We start from the raw sequence: 21,130 nt of genomic DNA on the forward strand, positions 1-21,130 counted from the left end.
TGTACAGCAGGAAGTGGCTGTAGAAGGTCATCCCAACCAGTTTATATGGTGCAAATATACACATAAAAATGAGCTCTTACTTTGACTCCACAGGAGAAAGGTAATTAACAACATAGCTAACTTATTAGCAACTCGTGACTTTCATTTGCTAGTGTTGCTGCTGCTGCCAATTGCTTTGTGAGCAGAGATTTGCTTGTTAGGAGAGTTTTCTACTCAGGCCTGTACAGGGCTAAGGAAACACTTCTCCCTTGAGTTGGGCTTTAAGGGCCTATATTTCACTGCAGCACCACGTCTGTTGCCGAATCAGAGGCATCACCCGTCCAAAGCTCACTCGCAATAGCTGTGCCATGCATACTGCAGCATGCCATCCGAATCGCAACCAGCATGTGATTCGGGAGGGAAGCCTATTGATTGAATAGGCAGCATTTCCCTGCTCAAATCACATACAATACATTACAATAACCATTCTATAGCGCTTTTCTCCCATAGGACTCCAAGCGCTTAGGCTCTCTCAGATTCAGTAATTGGTAGTAAGATGAAGTATTCACACAACAAAAGTTATAATTCTGCAAATGCACAATTGAACAGGTGGGTTTTCAGTCAGGATTTAAACACGTCCAGGGATGGAGCTGTCCTGATCTGTTGAGGTAGGGAGTTCCAAAACGTAGGGGAGCATGACAGAAGGCTCTGGGACCAAAAGTTTCCAAGTGGACTCTGGGTATGACTAGATTATTACAACCTGTGGATCTGAGAATGCGGGGATTGCTACGCAGCTGCAAATTATCTTTCATGTATCCAGGGCCCAGATTATTCAGGGATTTAAATGTCAGTAGACCGATCTTGAATAGGACCCTCCATTCTATAGGTAGCCAGTGAAGGGAGTGCAGGACTGGCGTTATGTGGCAGTGACGGGGTTGGTTGGTTAGCACTCTGGCAGCAGTATTCTGTATCAGCTGTAGGTGGTACAAGACCTTTTTTGGAAGGCCAGTGTAGAGAGCATTACAGTAGTCCAGTCGGGATGTGATGAAGGCATGGACTAAGGTTGGCAGATCTTCTGGGGGGATGAGGTGCTTGATTTTTGCAATGTTCTTCAGGTGAAAATAGGATGATTTCACCACAGCAGAGATGTGAGTTCTGAAGTTTAAATTCCCATCAATTAGAACTCCCAGGCTACGCACATGATCAGAGCTGCGTAGATCCGTGCCTCCTATTCCCAGTGATGAAGACTCCAAGTTAAGTTGTTTTGTTATCATGCTCTGCCCTCTAATCAGAAGGACTTCAGTTTTGTGGTAAAACACTGCGGATTCTGCACTAGTGGAAACGAACCCCAAGACTGACTTATCCATATAAACTATATTAATTGTTATTGGGAACAAGTGATTGCATCAGCTAATTATATCACTTGAGCCTTGTACACATGTTAGATGAATCCTTATTCGGGGGAATCTCAGCTGAGAATCTAGCATGTACATGTGTAGCCCAAGGCCACAGTCTTGATCAGTGACAAGCAAATGCATTGTTCCCCTCCTTACTCCTAACACCACTTGCCTGAAGCAGCTCCATTCTGTCCCCCTTTAACCTCCCGTAGAGACATGCCAGTTGGGAATGGGATCAGTTGAAAAGGAAGCCTGAGCGATCAGTATTAAAAGGGCGCCTCCATAGACTTCAATGTTATTTCTGCAAATACGGGCTACAAGGTAGTGAAAAAGGGTGCCCTAGTTTTTTTTTCGGCTACAAGGTTTTTGATTCGGCTACAAAGGGGTGTCCCTTTGTAGCCCATATTTGTCATTCGGCTACAAGAGGGTGCCCCCTTGTAGCCCATATTTTTGATTCGGCTACAAGGGTTTTGGCTACAAGGTTTTTGATTCGGCCATAAAAGGGTGCCACTTTGTAGCCCATATTTTTGATTTGGCTACAAGATTTTCAATTCTGCTACAAAAGGGCACCCTTTTATAGCCAAGAGTTTTGATTCAGGAGTGCGGGGGGGGGGTGTGTGTGTTAGGATTTGCCATCACAAGTGCGGGAAGGGAGGGGGGGTGTCTTCGGGTTAAGCACCACCAAGTTGCAGTAGGCACCACAAGGGGAGGGTTCTGTGTGAGAGTAGGGACGAGTTAGGTCATAGTAATCTCCTTAGGGTTAGGCACCACCAAGGGGGGGGGGGGGTCTTATGATTAGGCACCTCTGGGGCAAACACTTTCATTCCAGCACAGGAGACTTTGGTGCAGCAGTGAGTGAGTAACTTCAGCGCCGTCAGAAGACGGAGCTGAAGTTACTTATAAAACACTACAATTTGGCCTCCAACAATTGCTGGAAGCCGAATTTTTTCATTCCCTACCATCCATGGCGGCCTGGAGGGGGAATAGTATTTAAAGAGAACCTAAACTGAAAGGGAAATGGATGTTTCCTTTTAACCACTTGCCGACCGCCCACTACCTATGTGCGTCGGCAAAGTGGCACCCCCAGGACCGCCTAACGCCGATCGGCCGCGGTACCTGCGGTACTGAATAGCCGGGGATCGCATGCATAGATGCGCGCATATCCACCGGCATTAGGCTCCGCCCATCCACAACGTCAACCCGCCGGCCAATTAACAGTGCAGGCGGGTTGTTAACCCCCAATCTGCCACGTTCAAAGCGTTTAATACGCTTTGTAATGTATACAAAGCGTATTATACAGGCTGCCCTGGTGGTCCCAGTGATCGAGGGACCACCAGGGCAGGAGACAACCCTTCTAGTATACACACACACACACAAACACACTGATCCTGCCCCCTGATCGCCCACAGCACCCCTCAGGACCCCCCCCGATCACCCCCTCAGACCACTGTTTGCACCCAATCACCCCCCTAATCACCCATCAATCACTACCTGTCACTATCTGTCAACACTAAAATTTAGATTAGGTCCCAAACTGCCCCCTGGGGCTCCTGATCACCCCCCACACACTCCGATCCACCCCAGACCCCCCCCCCCCCCCCGTGTACTGTATTCATCTATTCTCCCCTGTAATCACCCACTGATCACCTGTCAATCACCCCCTGTCACCACCTGCCACTGCCACCCATCAGATCAGACCCTAACCTGCCCTTTGCGGGCACCTGGTCACCCGCCCACACCCTTAGATCGCCCACAGACCTGCCCTCAGATCACCTCCCAAGTGCATTGTTTACATCTGTTCTACCATCTAATCACCCACTGATCACCCATCAATCACCCCCTGTCACCACCTGTCACTGCTACCCATCAGATCAGATCCTAATCTGCCCCTTGCGGGCACCCAAACATCCGCCCACACCCTCAGATCACCCTCAGACCCCCCTGATCACCTCCCCAGTGCATGTTTACATCTGTTCTCCCCTCTAATCACCCACTGATCACCCATCAATCACCACCTGTCACTGCTACCCATCATACCCATTAGATCAGACCCTCATCTGCCCCTTGCGGGCACCCAATCATCTGCCCACACCCTCAGATCGCCCTCAGACCCCCCTGATCACCTCACCAGTGCATTGCTTGCATCTAGTCCCCCCTCTAATCAGACTCTGAGACATCCATCAATCACCTCCTGTCACCCCCTAGCACACCTACCCATCAGATCAGGCCCTAATTTGCCCCGTGTGGGCTCCTGATCACTCGGCCAAACCCTCAGATCCCCCTCAAACCCCCTTCCGATCACCTCCCCAGTGCATTGATTGCATCTATTCTCCCCTCTAATCACCCCCTGAGACACCCATCAATCACCTCCTTTCACCACCTGTCGCCCCCTAGCAATCCTATCCATCAGATCAGGCCCTAATCTGCCCCCTGTGGGCTTCTGATCACCCGGCCAAACACTCACCCGTCCACCGCAGTGACAGAATTTTTTCTGATCACTGCTGGTCTCTGCAACTTAATTGTGGCTGAGACCAACCGTTATTCCACACAATATGCAACCGCCACTCCAAGAAGCTACCATGCCCAGCCTTTTAGCTGGAAACCACTCCCAAGTTTCCAAACGTAACATTTTTTGGGGCCTTCTCCTTAACGTGGGTCTAGTCAAAAAGAATGTATTGCGGTCTTATTGGTCTACGCACCCAATACATTACATGCCCATGTTCTCTGCTGCCATGTCCAGGTCACGATTTGAGAACATCCTGTGCTTCCTGCACTTCACTGCTAATACAACCTGTCATCTAAGAGGCCACCCTGCTTATGACCGGTTCCACAAAATTCGGTCCCTCATAGAACACCTGTCATCAAAATTTGCAGATGCTTATACCCCTGAACAGTCATTTTGAGACATTTGGTTTCCATACTACTCCTCACAGTTTAGGGCCCCTAAAATGCCAGAGCAGTATAGGGACCCCACAAGTGACCCCATTTTAGAACGAAGACACCCCAAGGTATTCCGTTAGGTGTATGGTGAGTTCATAGAAGATTTTATTTTTTGTCACAAGTAAGTGGAAAATTACACTTTGTGAAAAAAAACCAATAAAAATAAATTTCCGCTAACTTGTGACAAAAAATAAAATCTTCTATGAAGTCACCATACACCTAACGGAATACCTTGGGGTGTCTTCTTTCTAAAATGGGGTCACTTGTGGGGTTCCTATACTGCCCTGGCATTTTAGGGGCCCTAAACCGTGAGGAGTAGTCTAGAAACCAAATGCCTCAAAATTACCTGTAAAATTCTAAAGGTACGCATAGGACTTTGGGCCCCTTAGCGCACCTAGGCTGCAAAAAAGTGTCACACGTGGTATCGATGTACTCAAGAGAAGTAGTATGTGTTTTAGGGTGTATTTTTATACATATCCGTGCTGGGGGGGGGGGGGGGGATATCTCTGTAAATGGACAATTGTATGTAAAAAAAAAAAAAAAAAAAAAAAGACTCATTTACAAAGATATTTCTCCCACCCAGCATGGGTATGTGTAAAAATACACCCCAAAACACATTATACAATTTCTCTTGAGCACGGCGATACCACATGTGTGACACTTTTTTGCAGCCTAGGTGCGCTAAGGGGCCCAAAGTCCTATGAGCACCTTTAGGCTTTACAGGGATGCTTACAATTTAGCACCCCCAAAATACCAGGACAGTAAACACACCCCACAAATGACCCTATTTTGGAAAGTAGACACCCCAAAGTATTCAGAGAGGGGCATGGTGAGTCAGTGGCAGATTTCATTTTTTTTTTGTCACAAGTTAGCAGAAATGGAAACTTTTTTTATTTTATTTCTTTGTCACAAAGTGTAATTTTCCGCTAACGTGTGACAAAAAATAAAATCTTTTATGAACTCACCATGCCTCTTAGTGAATACTTTGGGATGTCTTCTTTCCAAAATGGGGTCATTTGGGTGTATTTATACTATCTTGGATTTGTAGCACCTCATGAAACATGACAGGTGCTCAGAAAAGTCAGAGATGCTTCAAACTGGAAAATTCACTTTTTGCACTATAGTTTGTAAACGCTATAACTTTTAACCAAACCAATAAATAAACACTTATTGGATTTTTTTTTTATCAAAGACATGTAGCACAATAAATGTGGAAAAAAATGTATATAGAAATTTTACTTTATTTGAAAAATGTCAGCACAGAAAGTTAAAAAAAATCAATTTTTTTGACAACATTTGTCTTTTTTGATGAATATAATAAAAACAAAATCACAGCAGCAATCAAATAGCACCAAAAGAAAGCTGTATTAGTGACAAGAAAAGGAGGTAAAATTAAATTAGGTGGTAGGTTGTATGACCGAGCAATAAACCGTTAAAGCTTCAGTGGTCTGAATGGAAAAAAAAAGTGTCTGGTCCTTAAAGTGGATCCGAGATGAACTTTTACTAATTGCATAATTGTTTTCCTTTCCTATTGTTTATAGGGCATTCCTCAAGCCAAATACTTTTTTGTTTTTGTTTTAATGCTCGAATTCCCTATAAACTAAAGAAGCCACGCCCACAGGTTTTCAGAGAGCCAAGGCACTTTCAGACAGTAGCAAGGGCTCATGGGAGCTCAGTCTGGGCAAGAGGAGGGGGAGGTATAACTAGCCAGAGATTTCAGAGGCAGAGGGGAGGAGGGAGGAGGAGGGGGGATTAGTTTTTTTTTTGCTCATGATGCAGATAAGCCTGCTTCTGTGTAATGTTTACAAACAACATGGCTGCTGTCATTGTATCACAGGAATAATCAATCATATTCTATTAAAGCTGTTTGCAGCTAGATGTGCTGTGTAAACTATCTAAACTTTAGATAAGATATGTAGACAAGTTACTTGTTATAGTTCGTTTTTCATCTCGGATCCGCATTAAGGGGTTTTAAGACTGCAGTCCTTAAAGCGGTCTAACACCCAGCATTTCAACTTGCTTTAATAGATTGCTTACAGCTTAAAGAGACTCTGTAACAAAATGTTCAGTCTTAGTTCTTCTATCCTATAAGTTCATTTGCCTGTTCTAATGTGCTCTGGCTTACTGCAGCTTTTCCTAATTGCACAGTGGCTGTGTTATCTCTGTTATATGATCTAATCTGTTTTCTTCTATCGGCACAGTCGGGCTAAGGGCTGGTTCAGATGGACGTTTGGAGGCGTTGCGTTCGTTGGCGTCGCGTTTAGCAGCGTTCGTGTGCGTTTGGATGCGGTCGCGTTTTTTCTTCCCTAGAGGGACATTAGCCGTCGCGGTTAACCTCCCCTGAAAGCTACATGTAGCTTCCAGGGGCTCCTTGAACGCCAGGGAAAATCGGGACCCAAACGCCGCGTTTGTGTAAACGCGCTTGAAAGCTTGGTACAAACGCTCCCATTCACTTGAATGGGAGCGTTTAACACCAAGCCCTGAACGCTGGCTGTAAACGCTCTGCAAACGTCCGTCTGAACCAGCCCTTAAGCTGGAATGTGTAGAATATGCAGGGCTGCTTGTGATTGGTAGAAGCTATACACACACCCTCCAGGCCCCCTGCAGGCTCTGTATGACTCACACACTCTGCTTATGTGAGCCTATCACAAGCTGGTTAGTTTGTTTGTAAACACTGCCTAAAACTGGCAATTACAAGCCAGGTTTGCAGCAGAGAGTGGCAGAAACAGCACAGATGGGCCCATGAGAACATAATGAACAGAATGGTATGCTTTTTGCTGTAAAAATTTTAGAGTACAGATTCTCTTTAAAAACTATTATACCAGAATTTTTTTTTAAGCAGAAATTCACTGAATAGTTAAAACTCAGCATTTTAGTGCTGTATTCAGCTAGGATTCCGCATCTGAGCTGAGCTTTAGATACAAATGTATCATGTTTGGAATGTAAATAAACAAAAGTCTCTCTGAGAGAGCACAGAGGGCTTCTCAGACAGGCTTTTAGGAGGTTTACATTTGTATCTAAATCTCAGCTTGGAAGCTGAATCCTAGCTGAATAAAGCACTAAAATGCTGAGTTTTAACTATTCAGTGAATTTCTGCTTAAAAAAAAATTCTGGTATAATAGTTTTTATGCTGTAAGCAATCTATTAAAGCAAAGTTGAAATGCTGGGTGTTAGACCGCTTTAAGTGGTTAAACAATACCAGTTGCCTGGCAGGCCTGCTGATCTCTTTGGATGCAATAGTGGCAGAATCACAGACCTAAAACAAACATGCAGCTAATCCAGTCTGACTTCAGTCAGAGCAGCTGATCTGCATGCTTGTTCAGGGGTTGTGGCTGAAAGTATTAGAGACATAGGATCAGCAGGAGAGTAAGGCAACTATTATAATACCTATTAAGGTATTATTTTCAAAGGAAAACTCCATATCCTTCTCAGTTTAGGTTCCCTTTAATACGGCCGGGACTATTGCAGCAGCAGAATCAGCCATATATCGGCTGTATCCTACACCCAAGTCTCCCTCCTGCCCCGATTCCTCTGGTACGCCCACAGGGGGGGGGGGGGGTGTTAAAGGTTAGGCACCACCAGGGGAGGTTTCTGTGTGAGAGTAGGGACAAGTCAGGTCCTAGTAATCACCGGGGGGGGGGGGGTCTTAGAGTTAGGCATCACCAAGGGGGGGTTAGGGTTAGTCAACACCAGGGTTAGGCACCACCAGGGCGCTCTGTGTGAGAGTAGTGAGAAGTTAGGTCATAGTAATCACTTTTCTTGGCTATATCCAGAGCCCTTTTATAGCCCAACAAATTTGGCCTAGAACAGCATCCCTTTTATAAACTAAAACTAGCTTTTTGGCTACATCAGGCTCCCATTGTAGCCGAATTTGGCATATGGGCTACACCGGGCACCCTTTGTAGCCAAATTTGATATTTCGCCTACACAGGTTGCCCTTTGTAGCCGAGTTTGGCATATGTGCTACACCAGGTGCCCTTTGTAGCCAAATCTGGCTTTTTTTCTTCTAAATTAGGCGCCTTTTTTCCAGGCACCCTTTTCAAAGAAGAATATATGTACTGCGCTCATTCTCCTCAGTGTTGCCCATAGGATTGAGCTCAATCCCGACAGATTATCAATATAGGTAATAGCCCACACTCCTATTCGATTCAAGCCTTTTATCAATCCGATTTATCGGGGAACTCTTGGTGATGTGCCTCCTGCATGCAGCAGCAGCTTAATGCTTAATTAAACTACTTCTGCTGCTACTGCACACAGGAGACACATCCCCGAGTGAGTGTTGGTGCTCCCAGCTGGGACTTATGCCTTAATTGTTTTGCATTGTCCTTGAGAAAGGAGTCCTATATGTCCCTGAAACATTGGATTAATAAAAGTCTTGAATCAGAGAGAGTGCAGGTGATTTCCTTTATTGACGATCTGAAGTGGTGAGGTCTCTCATCTTATAGCCTTTGTACCCACAACTGCTTTCTGTTACTGGCTAAAAGTGCGGTGTCTTAATTGCTTTAACCTCCCTGCCGGTTATCCCGAGCTCAGCTCGGGGTAACCTGCCGCGGAGGATTCCTCAGGCCCTGCTGGGCCGATTTGCATAATTTTTTTTTTGTTACACGCAGCTAGCACTTTGCTAGCTGCGTGTAACTTACGATCGCCGCCGCTCCCCGCCGATTCGCCGCAACCCGCCGCGACAGAGGGTGTCCCCCCCCCCCCCCGAGACCCGTGCGCTGCCTGGCCAATCAGTGCCAGGCAGCGTCGAGGGGTGGTTCGGGACTCCCTCTGACGTCACGACGTCGATGACGTCGGTGACGTCATCGCGCCCGTCGCCATGGCGACGGGGGAAGCCCTCCTGGAAATCCCGTTCAGAACGGGATTTCCGGATGGGTATATGCGCCGGCGGCGATCGGCGCATTCGGGGGGACGCCGCAGGGAGGGGGGAAGCATGTAGCTAGCGCTAGGCTAGCTACATGCTACAAAAAAAAAAATAATGCGAAAAAACACCCTCCCTGCCGTGCGCAGCATTTTTTTATAACGGCAGGGAGGTTAAAAAGCGTGATCTTGACAGGTGTCACAAATAATCATTGTATATGGAATTTTACTTTCCTCAGTATGGATAACATTTATTTTCTTCTTAAGAAATTGAGTAGAAAACAGGGTGATTACACAACTGTTTATACTGACGTTTACTAATTGAATGTTGTTACATTGCATTTGCTTATATGTATTCTTAACCTAACCTTAGTGGATGGATGAGTCAGGGTAATCTAATAGAAAGGATATCCTCAGCCTATCTTCTGTGACTTGTTGGCCAGCTGTCACTTCTCGGCTTTCTGTTAGATTAAACCTGTACAATTTACTAAACCTAGTGTATATGTTTAGGACTTTATCATCCATGTCTCTGGATGATAAAATTGTTCCTGCATAATCAGCCACTATTGCACGTATTGCATAATAAATACACCATAATACTGGTCTGGTGTAATTTGAAGTCAATTGTGCCACTGTTGCCTAGAACAGGATATGTATATTGTGACTGGTGCACTAACCACAATGCTTTTTTCCTTTGCCTTGTCCTGCAACGTTTATGTAGACTGCATCTAAAGAAGATGACTCCTTTCATTCTACATATGACGTCCAAACTGAAAGGTTACCTTTTCATAAGCCAGCTTCTGCTAGTGAGCTTTGGGCTACATCAACTCCAGTTTTAGATTTTAAGTTGCCTACTGTTGACTTTTACAACCAAAATCTTGGCCAGCCTGAAGATGCTACGCAGGCGTATCACAATGAATCTGCTACCCCCAAGTCAAATGAGCAGTCAGAGCTTGATGTTTTTGGCAAGCATGCAGAAAGCACATCTAGTTCATGGATGCCATTAAAGACTCGTGGAGAAGATACGGCTGAAGATAATTATCCTTCACTATTAAAGGTAATGAATGTTCCAGAAGACTGGCTTAAACAGTTGACTGTTCAAAGTAATAAAACAGCTTGTACAAATGCATCTTCTACAACAGAAGATATGTTAAAATGATTTATTATAAATCTTGGAATTTAATTTTTAGAAATCTGAACCATGCTGTATTTAGAGAGCCATAAAGTATTTTTCCCATTTAGCAGAACACAGCAGCAACCAGTTTCAACATAACAGCAACTTCTAAACAATTTCCTTTTTATGAATTGTAAATCGCAATGGAAAACTTCATAAAATCAATTAACATGAGTTTTGGAAATCTACAACAGTCTAGATGCATGAGGAGATCTGTGGCAGTGCAGGGCCCAAGCTCAAACCTTTAGCGGCAACATATGTTCTGAAGGAAGTATCCCATCTAAACTATAGCTGGATGCCTAGTGTAGGCACCACCAGCTTGAAGTGGGCTTTGGGAAGTTCTGTGCGCTAGGTACTTTGGGCACCACATAGACTGCAGTGTTAATTGTGGATACAGTGGTGCTTAGAATATAATTTGTGCACCAGAGGTATATGATGACCCGAAACCCTGGAAGGTGCTAGAACACGATAAATGAAGGTGGAGGGATAAGGCAGATAGTGGTGGAGCAAGAAATGGCAGTGGCAAGAGTAAGTAATGCATTGCTCATTGGTATTAGTGTTAGGCTGGGCAGGAGGGGTTAGTGTTAGGAGTAAGTACCATAGTCTGTATTTAATGGAGGTTAGTGTTACACATGGGTAGTCAAAGGTTAGTGTTAGGATAGGTAGAGGGAAGACTAGTGTAAGAAGAAAGTAAGGAAAGTGACAGAAGAATAACTGTAAAACTACAGATATCCGTCTGTAGGCTTCTAGCCATGTGCAATCACAAGAAAACATAAAAAAAAATCAGTCTTAATGGCCCTAATCCATGACTGTTTTTTCTCATGAGATCTCACTTCTTATCTTTTTCTCACTTTGACTTTTTAATGTTTTTCAGTATTTTGCAAGTAACAGTAAGATACTGTATATACTCACATAAAGCGACCGTGTATAAGCAGAGGTACCCACTTTTCCCTAAGAAAATAGGAAAAAGTGATTGACTTACATACAAGCCCCCTCCCCAGTATAGCTCCCTCCACAGAAGCCAGGTGTGCCCCAGTACAAGTCAGCTCCACTCCACATAGCCAGGTGTGCCCCAGTACAAGTCAGCTCCACTCCACATAGCCAGATGTGCCCCAAGGAGGCTACAGCTGTGTCTCAAGACGCCACACAGGAAGAATTCTGGATAATTGCACCGCTAAAAGGTTGCTGTCATGCTCTGCTCCACATGCCGGGGACACAAGGTAGTCTTGAACAGCAGACTTGGTGCTCCCCTGCCTCCTTCATAGCTCCTGTCTCTGCCTGCATCCCTACCTCCAATCAGCGGGGAGGGAAGGGACGCAACCAGGGACCGCACTATGAAGGAGTCAGGGGAGCGCCGAGACTGACAGCTGCAGAGATAAACAGCCGGCTGCGACACGCAGTGTGTTGACAGCTCGGCTGATGATTTATGGGGGCATAGCTAAGCACAGGGGGAACTTAGGAGGGATTGGGATAGCAACAGAGGCTGGGCAGTATATGCAGACCCAGCCTCTGTGTGCTGATAGCATTGTTAGCACCCACCTCGGGTTCTCTTTAAATGTGAGTATATACAGTATATGTAAAATGACACTGTAGTCAATGCATGATACCTTATTTTGAGTACTTATATTGTTTTCTATATCTTGAAAAATTATAAAATAGATAGGATGAGAGAAAGACGTGAAAATGTGTGAGTTAAATGTGTTAGACCAGTTATCAGAGGCATATCTACAGGGGTGCAGGTATGGCATGTCCATGGGTGCCACTTATTGAGGACGCTGCTCTGCAGCATCTCTGGTGTTCTCCATACAGATTTTTTATCTGGGGACATGCTGCTGCCTGGTTACATCTTTTGAGGGGACAAGCTGCCTGTTATTTGGGGGAATATGTACAGGCTTACTAATTGTGATACTTCATTCTTACAGACCATGCTTTTCCTCAACTTGGACATAACCAATTCAACTAAATATTTGGAGGCTGCACCCACTTCCCCATAGGCGGATTACAGGGTTTGCCATAGGAGCTCTTTTCCCTAGATATACCTCGGCCAGTGATTAAGGATTACTAAAGCAGTTAAAGTACACCATGTGTGGTTTATGGCTGGTAAAATATGTGTAATCTATGTAGTGCTGATTTTAGTCAGCACTGAACATAGTCTGAGCCTTGTCAGTTGTCTACCTCATGGGCACAGTCATTCTGTTAGTTTTCTTCATAACTGGTGATTGGTTGCAGGAGAAAACACACCATACACAAATTTCCAATTGCTTTAGTCAAAGATTTTACCGTACTAGTGTCCTGTGCAGGGGCATAGCAATAGCCATGGCAGTCATAGCAGTTGCTTTGGGATACTGGAGCATAGGGGGCACAGTGGGTACCATAATGTATTCACCACTAATGTTCTTGGGTTTTTCCACACTCTGACTTTGTTTTAGTGCCCATGAACTATGTGCAGTGTTGGTTGCATGACCATGTAAATTGTCCAATTAACTCATATCCATAGTGTAGCTGCAGGTGGCATTGCTTAAAAGTGCCTACATTGAAAAGCCCCATGAAAGTTTTGCTATGATTGTTTTTTGATATGTAACCAGCATACTGTATATTTAATTTTTATTCCAATTTTTGACAATTTTGCTGTTTATTTCTTATGGAAAATAGATGCAAATGAGTACTGCTACTGACTAAGATTGACCATGCATTCTTTGAACTTTTTTAATTGAGTGTTCGATATTCTCATTTAACAGGCTGATGGACATTCAACTGGAAAGCTGTATTATGAAATTAATGAAGACTGTGCTTCTAATGCCGTGGTGAAGAACACATTTGAGAAAACAATTACTGTAACCAGGGGCAACTGCAGCTTAGGTAAGAAAACAACACTTTTGGATTAGTCACTTTGGCTATAAAGGATACAAAAAAAACCCTCTTAAAGTGTACTCAAGGTAACATGATGAGATAGACGTGTATGTACAGTGCTAAGCATGCACATAGCTAGTTATTCTTTTTTTCTGTGTTAACCTCCTCAGCATTAATCTCAAGTCAGGCTCATGACAGAAATCCACAGCTCAAAACAGTAATCCTGTACCCTAAGTGAGTTATATGCATGAGCTGCTGCTGAACTCTCTGTGGTATGTTTTTTTTTTCTTCTTGTTTTTAGGGTCTAAAAGCTTGTGAAAAAATTGCACGGCTTTTAGACCCTAATCCTGTAAATAATCATAATGCCAGGGAGGTTAAAGAGTTAAACTCTCAAGTATGAAAGTGACAGATCCTTTCCAGTCAGGACCTAGTCAGACTATAACATAATTCTCACTGATAAGGAATTATACCCATATAACTCTTGCCTGGAAGAGAACAACTTCTGAGTGCAGGATATAGATATACAAAAAAAAGTAATTTTTGGGAGTAGTAGGAGAGATACAATTGCAAACTCATAACTCTATTTTCCCCTCGGGTTTCCTTCAAAGACTGGCAAAAATTAAGCCTAATGGTGGGAGAGGAGTACATGATTTCCCCAGCAGAAGATATATCACCTACTCCAGCGCCAGATCTCTTCTCTGTACCTGCCCCCACCTTGGGCCTCCTATATGTCACATGACATTGACATTCCCGATTGAGTAGAGCATGCTGGGGCAGCTGTACGGAATAGGAGACCTGGTACTAGAGTAGGAAACACGCCCCCTCCCCCCCCCCCCCCTTCCTTCCACCATGGTATTATGTACTACTATACTTTTAGGAACAGACAGCTGATGACAAAGAGAGCGAGATCTGACGGCATGCTGCTTTCTTTTTTTTTTTTTTTTTTTCACATGCCACACGCATTCTTCAAGCTGAGGAAAAACTGTGGAGACCCTGTATTCTTATAGACCACATTATGTGCCTCATTTTAATAAACCACAGAAGTTGTAACAAAATGTTATTGGCTACCTCAAGTCTAATCTCACGTGTATACGTAGCCTTTGATAGCACCCATTGGCATCCCACAGAGTGCTTCAGCAGCAGACAACATTACATACTGAAGCCTATTTAAAATCCACTAATTATTTGTTCTGGTAATGACCAAAAAAACTCATTGTTCACAGTAAACAACTGTAGCCGAGCATCTTTTATTCTCCATCTCCTTACATGGAGTAACTGCTGTGGAACAATGTCCAATTATCTAATGCATATGGCAGATCAAAGCCCTCAGCAGATGTGGAACCATTTTTGTGGTTCATACGCATGTCAATAATTAACGATTAGGGTAGCCTGTAATATTTTTTATCCTTTCATCCCCCACGTATTATTAACATGTGAGTTAATACAAAGTCAAAGATTAATTCTAATAGATATCACCACCTCAGTGTTAAATTACAACAGTAGACAGATTTTTTCTCTGTGCCTTGCAGAATACGGCAAAACTGCATTTCTGAACATTACAGTGGATCACAACCAAGGAACATCTATTAAACAATCTGCCACTAAGCACTACACCAGATCTTATTTAAAGGACCACTATCGCAAAAAAAAAATTAAAATTTAAAATGCATGTGTAAACATACTTATAGAAGTACATTTCTCCCAGAGTAAAATTAATTATAAATTACCTTTTCCTGCCACTTGGGAAGTCTGCCTTCCCCAGCCTGGCAGGCTAGTAGTGTCAGCAGTGCAGCGCCACCCAGTGGTGGAAGAGGGACTATGGAAGTGACTCTGATCAGAAGTCAGAAGGGGAGTGCAGTGCTGTGGGTGGATGAAGAGGAGAAGCTGGTCCAGCGTCTGGAACATGTAACTATAAAAATGCTTCCTGCGCTGCTCTGCATGACCTTAGTAGGCAGAACGAGTTCTGCCTACTGAGGTTATAAGGAGTGCCCATCTTCAAACTAAATATTTTGTTTGAAGACGCTAACGGGTTAAAGAACAGGATTTATTGTCTTTTTATTCTTATGAATATGTAATCAAAGTGTAACCCTACTTCAATAAAAAAAAAAAAAAAAAAGTAGCACATGGCTTTGACAATCCACAACCTACCTTCACCTAGCCCCCCTCGCACCCCCCCCCCGGTCTTTTTCCACAGTTACAGGTAGCCTCCTATTTCCAGCCAACCATGTCATCAGGGGGCCAGGAGATGGTTTGGCTGACATGAGAGAAATGTGCCAGTAACAGGTGGAGACATGATTTGGGCATCACTTAGCTCCCAAACCAGTTAGTCTAGAGTCACTTTAGCAACTTGTCAATATAAGTCAAATCAATATTTGGTGTGAACTTGGCAGGGAAGTTATTCAAACAACTAGTGGAACTAGTGATGGGCGAACACCTGGATGTTCGGGTTCGGGAAAGTTCGCCGAACATGGCCGAGATGTTCGGCATGTTCGGGCCGAACCCCGAACTTTCCGAACATCCAGCTTTTGGGGGCCATATGGGGTCGCAGGCATAAGGGGGGAGCATGCCCCGATCGCGGGGGGGGTCGGAAATTCCCCCCACCCCCTCCGCTAGCGCTCCCCCCTCTGCCCGCTTCCCCATTCAAAAGTTTAAGCAAAGTACCTGTAGTGGATGGCCTGGCAGTGGGCGGCACTGTGGAGTGAGGAGGAGGAGTCCGGAGAGTGACAAGTTGAGGGAGGCCGGGCAGCGGGCGGTTCAGCAGAAGTACCCTTGTGGTACTTCCGCCCTTTCTCTGACCTCACGCCCGCTGCCCGGCCTCCCTCAACTCGTCACTCTCCGGACTCCTCCTCCTCACTCCACAGTGCCGCCCACTGCCAGGCCATCCACTACAGGTACTTTGCTTAAACTTTTGAATGGGGAAGCGGGCAGAGGGGGGAGCGCTAGCGGAGGGGGTGGGGGGAATTTCCGACCCCCCCCCCGCGATCGGGGCATGCTCCCCCCTTATGCCTGCGACCCCATAGGGGGGCAGTATTCGGCCGAACAGGGCCCTGTTCGGCCGAACAGGGGCCCTGTTCGGCCCTGTTCGGCGGCCATTAGAAGTTCGGGGCGAATCCGAACTTAAAAGGCCGAACACCATCAGGTGTTCGGCCGAACGCGAACATCACCCGAACAGGGTGATGTTCTGCAGAACCCCGAACAGTTGCGAACACTGTTCGCCCAACACTAAGTGGAACTAACAACAGTTTTTCTGTGTATGTATGCTGTCTTAGTTTCCTCTGTTCTTTTTCATGTAATCTGAGACAGACTTGATGTTGAGATTTAGGTTATGAGGACACCATTCAATCTTTTTTTAAGAACTCCTAGTTGACAGGGTCATATGCATAGGGCCTCCCCCACTCAGTGACACACTCCCTGCTAAGCAGGAAGTAGGTCACTAGGATTCCCACCAGGCTGTGCATGCATGTGCGTGCTCCATTGTTTACACTGTTTGCGTCGCCCATAGATTTTCATTGCCCCAAGCATCGTGTGTTAAGCATGTTGCTTGCGGTAGCACTCTGTCACACTTGTGTCGGCTCAGATACTTCCAGGCACCACAACGGACCGCAATAAGTGAAAAAGTCTCCATAGACTTTCACTGCTTTTAGGTTTACCCTGCTAGTGTAAAAAGGGCCTCAAGGTTTTAATTGCGACTAATTTATGTTTTTGATGCAGATGAAATGACTGTAGTATTATCCCAGTCCTTAGCACCTAATCAGGATTTAGTTCATTGTAAAAAATTAGGAAAAAGAAAAAAAAATTAGGTCATCTTGCAGTCATTTTGTTTCATTCTACATAATCTTACTAAGACATATTAGACGGGCCTGAGCACTGTAAATAGATTTTCTTTTGCATTATTTGTGACTTGTTCTGTTTTGCATTATCGTGTGGTGTTGCTTGCAGCAGAGATAGCCCGAACGGTTCCCAGTGAACTTCCGTTGTACGCGATCGCAGATAACCGCAAACTTTTCCGGAAGTTCTATTCGCCCCATAGTGCATCATGAGGGTCAACTTTGACCCTCTACATCACAGTCAGCAGGCACATTGTAACCAATTAGGCTACACTCCCTCCTGGAGCCCTCCCCCCCCCCCCCTTATAAAAGGCAGGCAGCGTCAGGCTTTTTACTCACTCGTGTGCCTGCAATAATTGGAGAAGGGATAGCTGCTGCAGACTCTCATAGGAAAGCTTAGTTAGGCTCTTGTAGGCTTGTTGGCTTGCTCCTGGCTAATTGTTATTGTTAAAAAAGCACCCCTCAACAGCTCTTTTAAAAGCTAATCTTGTTCTTGTGATCTATTTTTTTTTTGTGTGTGTGTGTCCCACTGACACTTGTGTTGCATAGACAGCCTTGGTAATTCCTACTGTCAGGCCCAGCACATTCAGTGACTACCTGTGTGTGTGACAAGTGCACATTATAATACCCATCACTGCATATACCTACATGACAGTCACTGTTGTTCTATCATTGAGCTACCACAGCCCGGCGACCATATGGGCTTAAAAAACCGCCACGGCCTGCACTCTGGCCATGGTGTGCACCAGTCCAGCACGGCCGTCACTACACAAACCGCTAAATTATGGAAAAGGGGGAGGTTGCGCAAAAAACATGCTGCAATTGACTGCTTAATCGCTCAGGCATGCAGCACCTCTATTAGGCTGAAAATGCATGCCCTGCGTCCAAAACAAATGCTACATGTATTACACTATGGAGGAACGTTGGCTTCCACTATAGTTTGCATGCAAAGTATAATATACTGGAAGTATAATATACTGGTGTGAAGCAGTACTCTAATTACACTCCCTGATTGATGAATGCACATGCAAGATGTTTTAAAGCACTGGGCTTGAAAACCGCCATGGCCTGCACTCTCGCCATGTTACGCACCAGTGCAGCACGGCCGTCACTACACAAACAGCTGTTTGCGGTGCGTTACACAGTGAGTTTGGTGTGTCAGTGTGAAGCAGTACTCTAATTACACTCCCTTATTGATGTATTCACATGCAAGATGTTTTAAAGCACTTAAGGCATGCAATTTACCATTCAATGTGATTTCTGCCCTTAAAACGCTGCTTTGCGTCAAATCCAGATTTTTTCCCCAGGACTTTTGGTGTCTATCCCACTCCTCCATGCCCCCCTCTAGGTTTTAGACCCCTTGGAACCTCTTTTCAATCACTTTTCTAGCCAGCATAAGCGTTTCTAGTTTTGAAAGTTTGCCTCCCCATTGAAGTCTATTGCGGTTCGCGAAAGTTCGCGCGAACCAAACTTTTGCGGAAGTTCACGAACCGAGAATCGGAGGTTCGGGCCATACAGAATTCATATGCATGTGAACAGTTTAATCCGGTAGTAGGTTTGTAAGGGTCGTTTTTTCTGTTAGCAATCATGAGGTGGGTTAGAGGGGGTAGTTCACTGCTGCATGGATTCAGTGATCTTCCATCCAATAATGCCCCGTGTGACCTCTGACCTGAGATCAGCTGGCCATTGGCGTTCTCAAACAGCGGGTTCCGATGTGACCACAGTCATTGCAGTGAACTTCATCCCCATTGGCCTGCTGACTTCAGGTCAGAGGTCATGCTGGGCATTATGGGATGAAAGTTTAGCAAAGCCATGCCAGGATGAGCTTCCATCCCTAGAGGTGATAAGCTGATGTGTGTTGCTCAGTGACAGGAGGAAATGGAAGTGAGACACCTGGCAAGGACACAACCACTGCTAAAATCCTCAAAACATAAAAAATGTTTAAAAGAGTTAGAATCAGCTCATAAGTGTCTGTGCATAACTGAAGTATCAGATTTGGGTGGATTGATTATATTTGCAAGGTTCCCACTGAGTGATTATTCAGAACATACCACGTATTTAACGAACAGACGGTATACTTAGATTTACATAGCAGATGCCACATCAGCATGCATACAAGTGAAATCATACTTCAGTACTATTTTGAGTCAATTTTTGGGCTGATACTGTGTATGCACACAAAATTCCACTGGGCAGAAATGTAACAGTTGAGCTAACAGCTTGTGCTAGACTATAAAACACTTGAGATTTTTATTTGGCTCTATATAATTTTCCCTAGTAAAGATTTAAATTACTGTATGCTAGTATCTCATCTGTAAAACATTAAAGTCTCTTTATTTTTTATTAGGCATGACTGTGAGTGCTAATAAAGATGGCCTAGGCATGATTGTCCGCAGTGTTATAAATGGAGGTTCCATAAGTCGTGATGGTCGAATCCACGTGGGAGATTGTATACTGGCAATCAATAATGAATCCACCGCCAATCTAACCAATGCCCAGGCAAGGGCTATGCTTCGAAGACATTCACTACTTGGACCTGATATAAGGTAGATGATTTGGCTGTATTAGTGTTACCTGTGCTTAGCGCATCAACAATATATTTGTGCAGTTGCTATAAATATGCTTTTAATAATTCACTTAAATATTGCATTTTTTTATATCATCCAGTCAATTAGCATTTCAATATTATATGTTAGCTCACCCTTAATAATTTTAGAATCCCTTTTTTGGGGTATGTTGTGTATAGTTCCTTTATAAATTACCAGCTACTAGAAGCTTAATTCACATGGAGTGTTGGGATTTTGAAATTATAATACCTTTTCTCCTTCTACTCCAATTGGGAGTTACATTCAACTCAAACAGAACACATTCAAGCATGTTTATATTACCAACTGCTTCCAAATCACTGTGCAAATTAACCTTTATTATTTTATACTCCTATCCCCAGTTGGGGGGAGGGGGATGTTATATCAAGTGCACTTTTATATTTGAAAGCTGTTCCTTAATGGTGCAGAATGAGAGAAGTCATTGAAATTTCATAGCCCTTAACATTCAGGAGGAACACAGCCCACTATGGTTTATGCAGGAAATTTTAATATTCATTAGTATGCCTGCAGGTTAATGAACAAAGTAGACCTGGGAGCTTTGATTGGATGGCCCACGGCAATGGCAATGTCTTTCTGCAGGTTTGGGCATGGCCACGAGAGCTCTGTTTGTTATAACCAGATCAGGCCATTGTCCTCTGATGTCCAATAGTATTTTATCTCTATCATGATATAAAGCTAAAAAGGGGAGCATACCTTCAACTTTATGAAATAGTCTACGCAGTCATAGCACCATAACAATGAATATTGAAATGTTTCCCTTATAGCAAGTTGTCTCTCAGCCCTTCAGTGTTCTTGATATCATACATTGGGTATTCAGTGTCTTCTAATCTCCAAGTGTTTCTTTCTGGGCATATTTTATCTTTTCAAATGATTTGGAGGAAAAAATGTCCTTGGAAGCATATTGTGACATCCTGTAGACCTTACAGCAACCTTGTGTTCAGAACACAGAAAATGGGGAAATTTCCAAGATGAACATATTGACATTTTTGTTAAACTACAGGTTTTTCCTTTTCCTTGAAAGGGTAGAACGACTTCAGCTTCACAAGCTTTACAACAGCTGGCTGGGGTTGCAGGTTTGCGTTGTTTTGTAGTGAGAACCAGCTGTGCGGCCACTCACAGAATGCATGTCGTCCCTCTTTACTATCCACCTTGCCAGAAGCTTCTGCTATCTGTGCTGTAATAAGAGCCAGGGCTTTGCCTACTGCAGCAGCTGCTTCCAACATCTGTCAGATAATTACCAGTCTGAAATGGAATTCACCTGCCCTCACCTAAAGAATAAATTCCTGATCAAGGGAGAGAAAGACGGATGGCGCTAACATTTCCCCATCCTTTTTCATAATCAAGGCTATAGACACACAGAAAGAGCAGATGCTATCTGGGGGAGGTGTTGATGAAAGAGAGATGGGATTTTTTAGGGAAAAAAAAATTGAGGTAGAAAAAAAAAAAGAGAGAGACAAAATAAAAATTGCACATACTTTTAACTACATATGTATGCTT

The 21,130-nt window shown here is 44.2% G+C and overlaps 1 protein-coding gene across 9 annotated transcripts in view; it reads left to right on the forward strand.

Annotated features, from left to right (window-relative positions):
• Positions 1 to 21,130, forward strand: part of MPDZ (multiple PDZ domain crumbs cell polarity complex component) — a 217,084-nt gene that overhangs the window by 86,930 nt on the left and 109,024 nt on the right. For all 9 annotated transcript variants that reach the window (XM_068234923.1, XM_068234937.1, XM_068234947.1 and 6 more), the window contains 3 exons: positions 9,898 to 10,233; positions 13,089 to 13,209; positions 19,375 to 19,573. In XM_068234923.1, the coding sequence (XP_068091024.1) occupies positions 9,898 to 10,233; positions 13,089 to 13,209; positions 19,375 to 19,573 (656 nt within the window). The remainder of the gene's footprint in view (positions 1 to 9,897; positions 10,234 to 13,088; positions 13,210 to 19,374; positions 19,574 to 21,130) is intronic.

This window comes from Hyperolius riggenbachi, chromosome 1 (assembly GCF_040937935.1).
Source record: "Hyperolius riggenbachi isolate aHypRig1 chromosome 1, aHypRig1.pri, whole genome shotgun sequence".
Classification (NCBI taxonomy): domain Eukaryota; kingdom Metazoa; phylum Chordata; class Amphibia; order Anura; family Hyperoliidae; genus Hyperolius; species Hyperolius riggenbachi.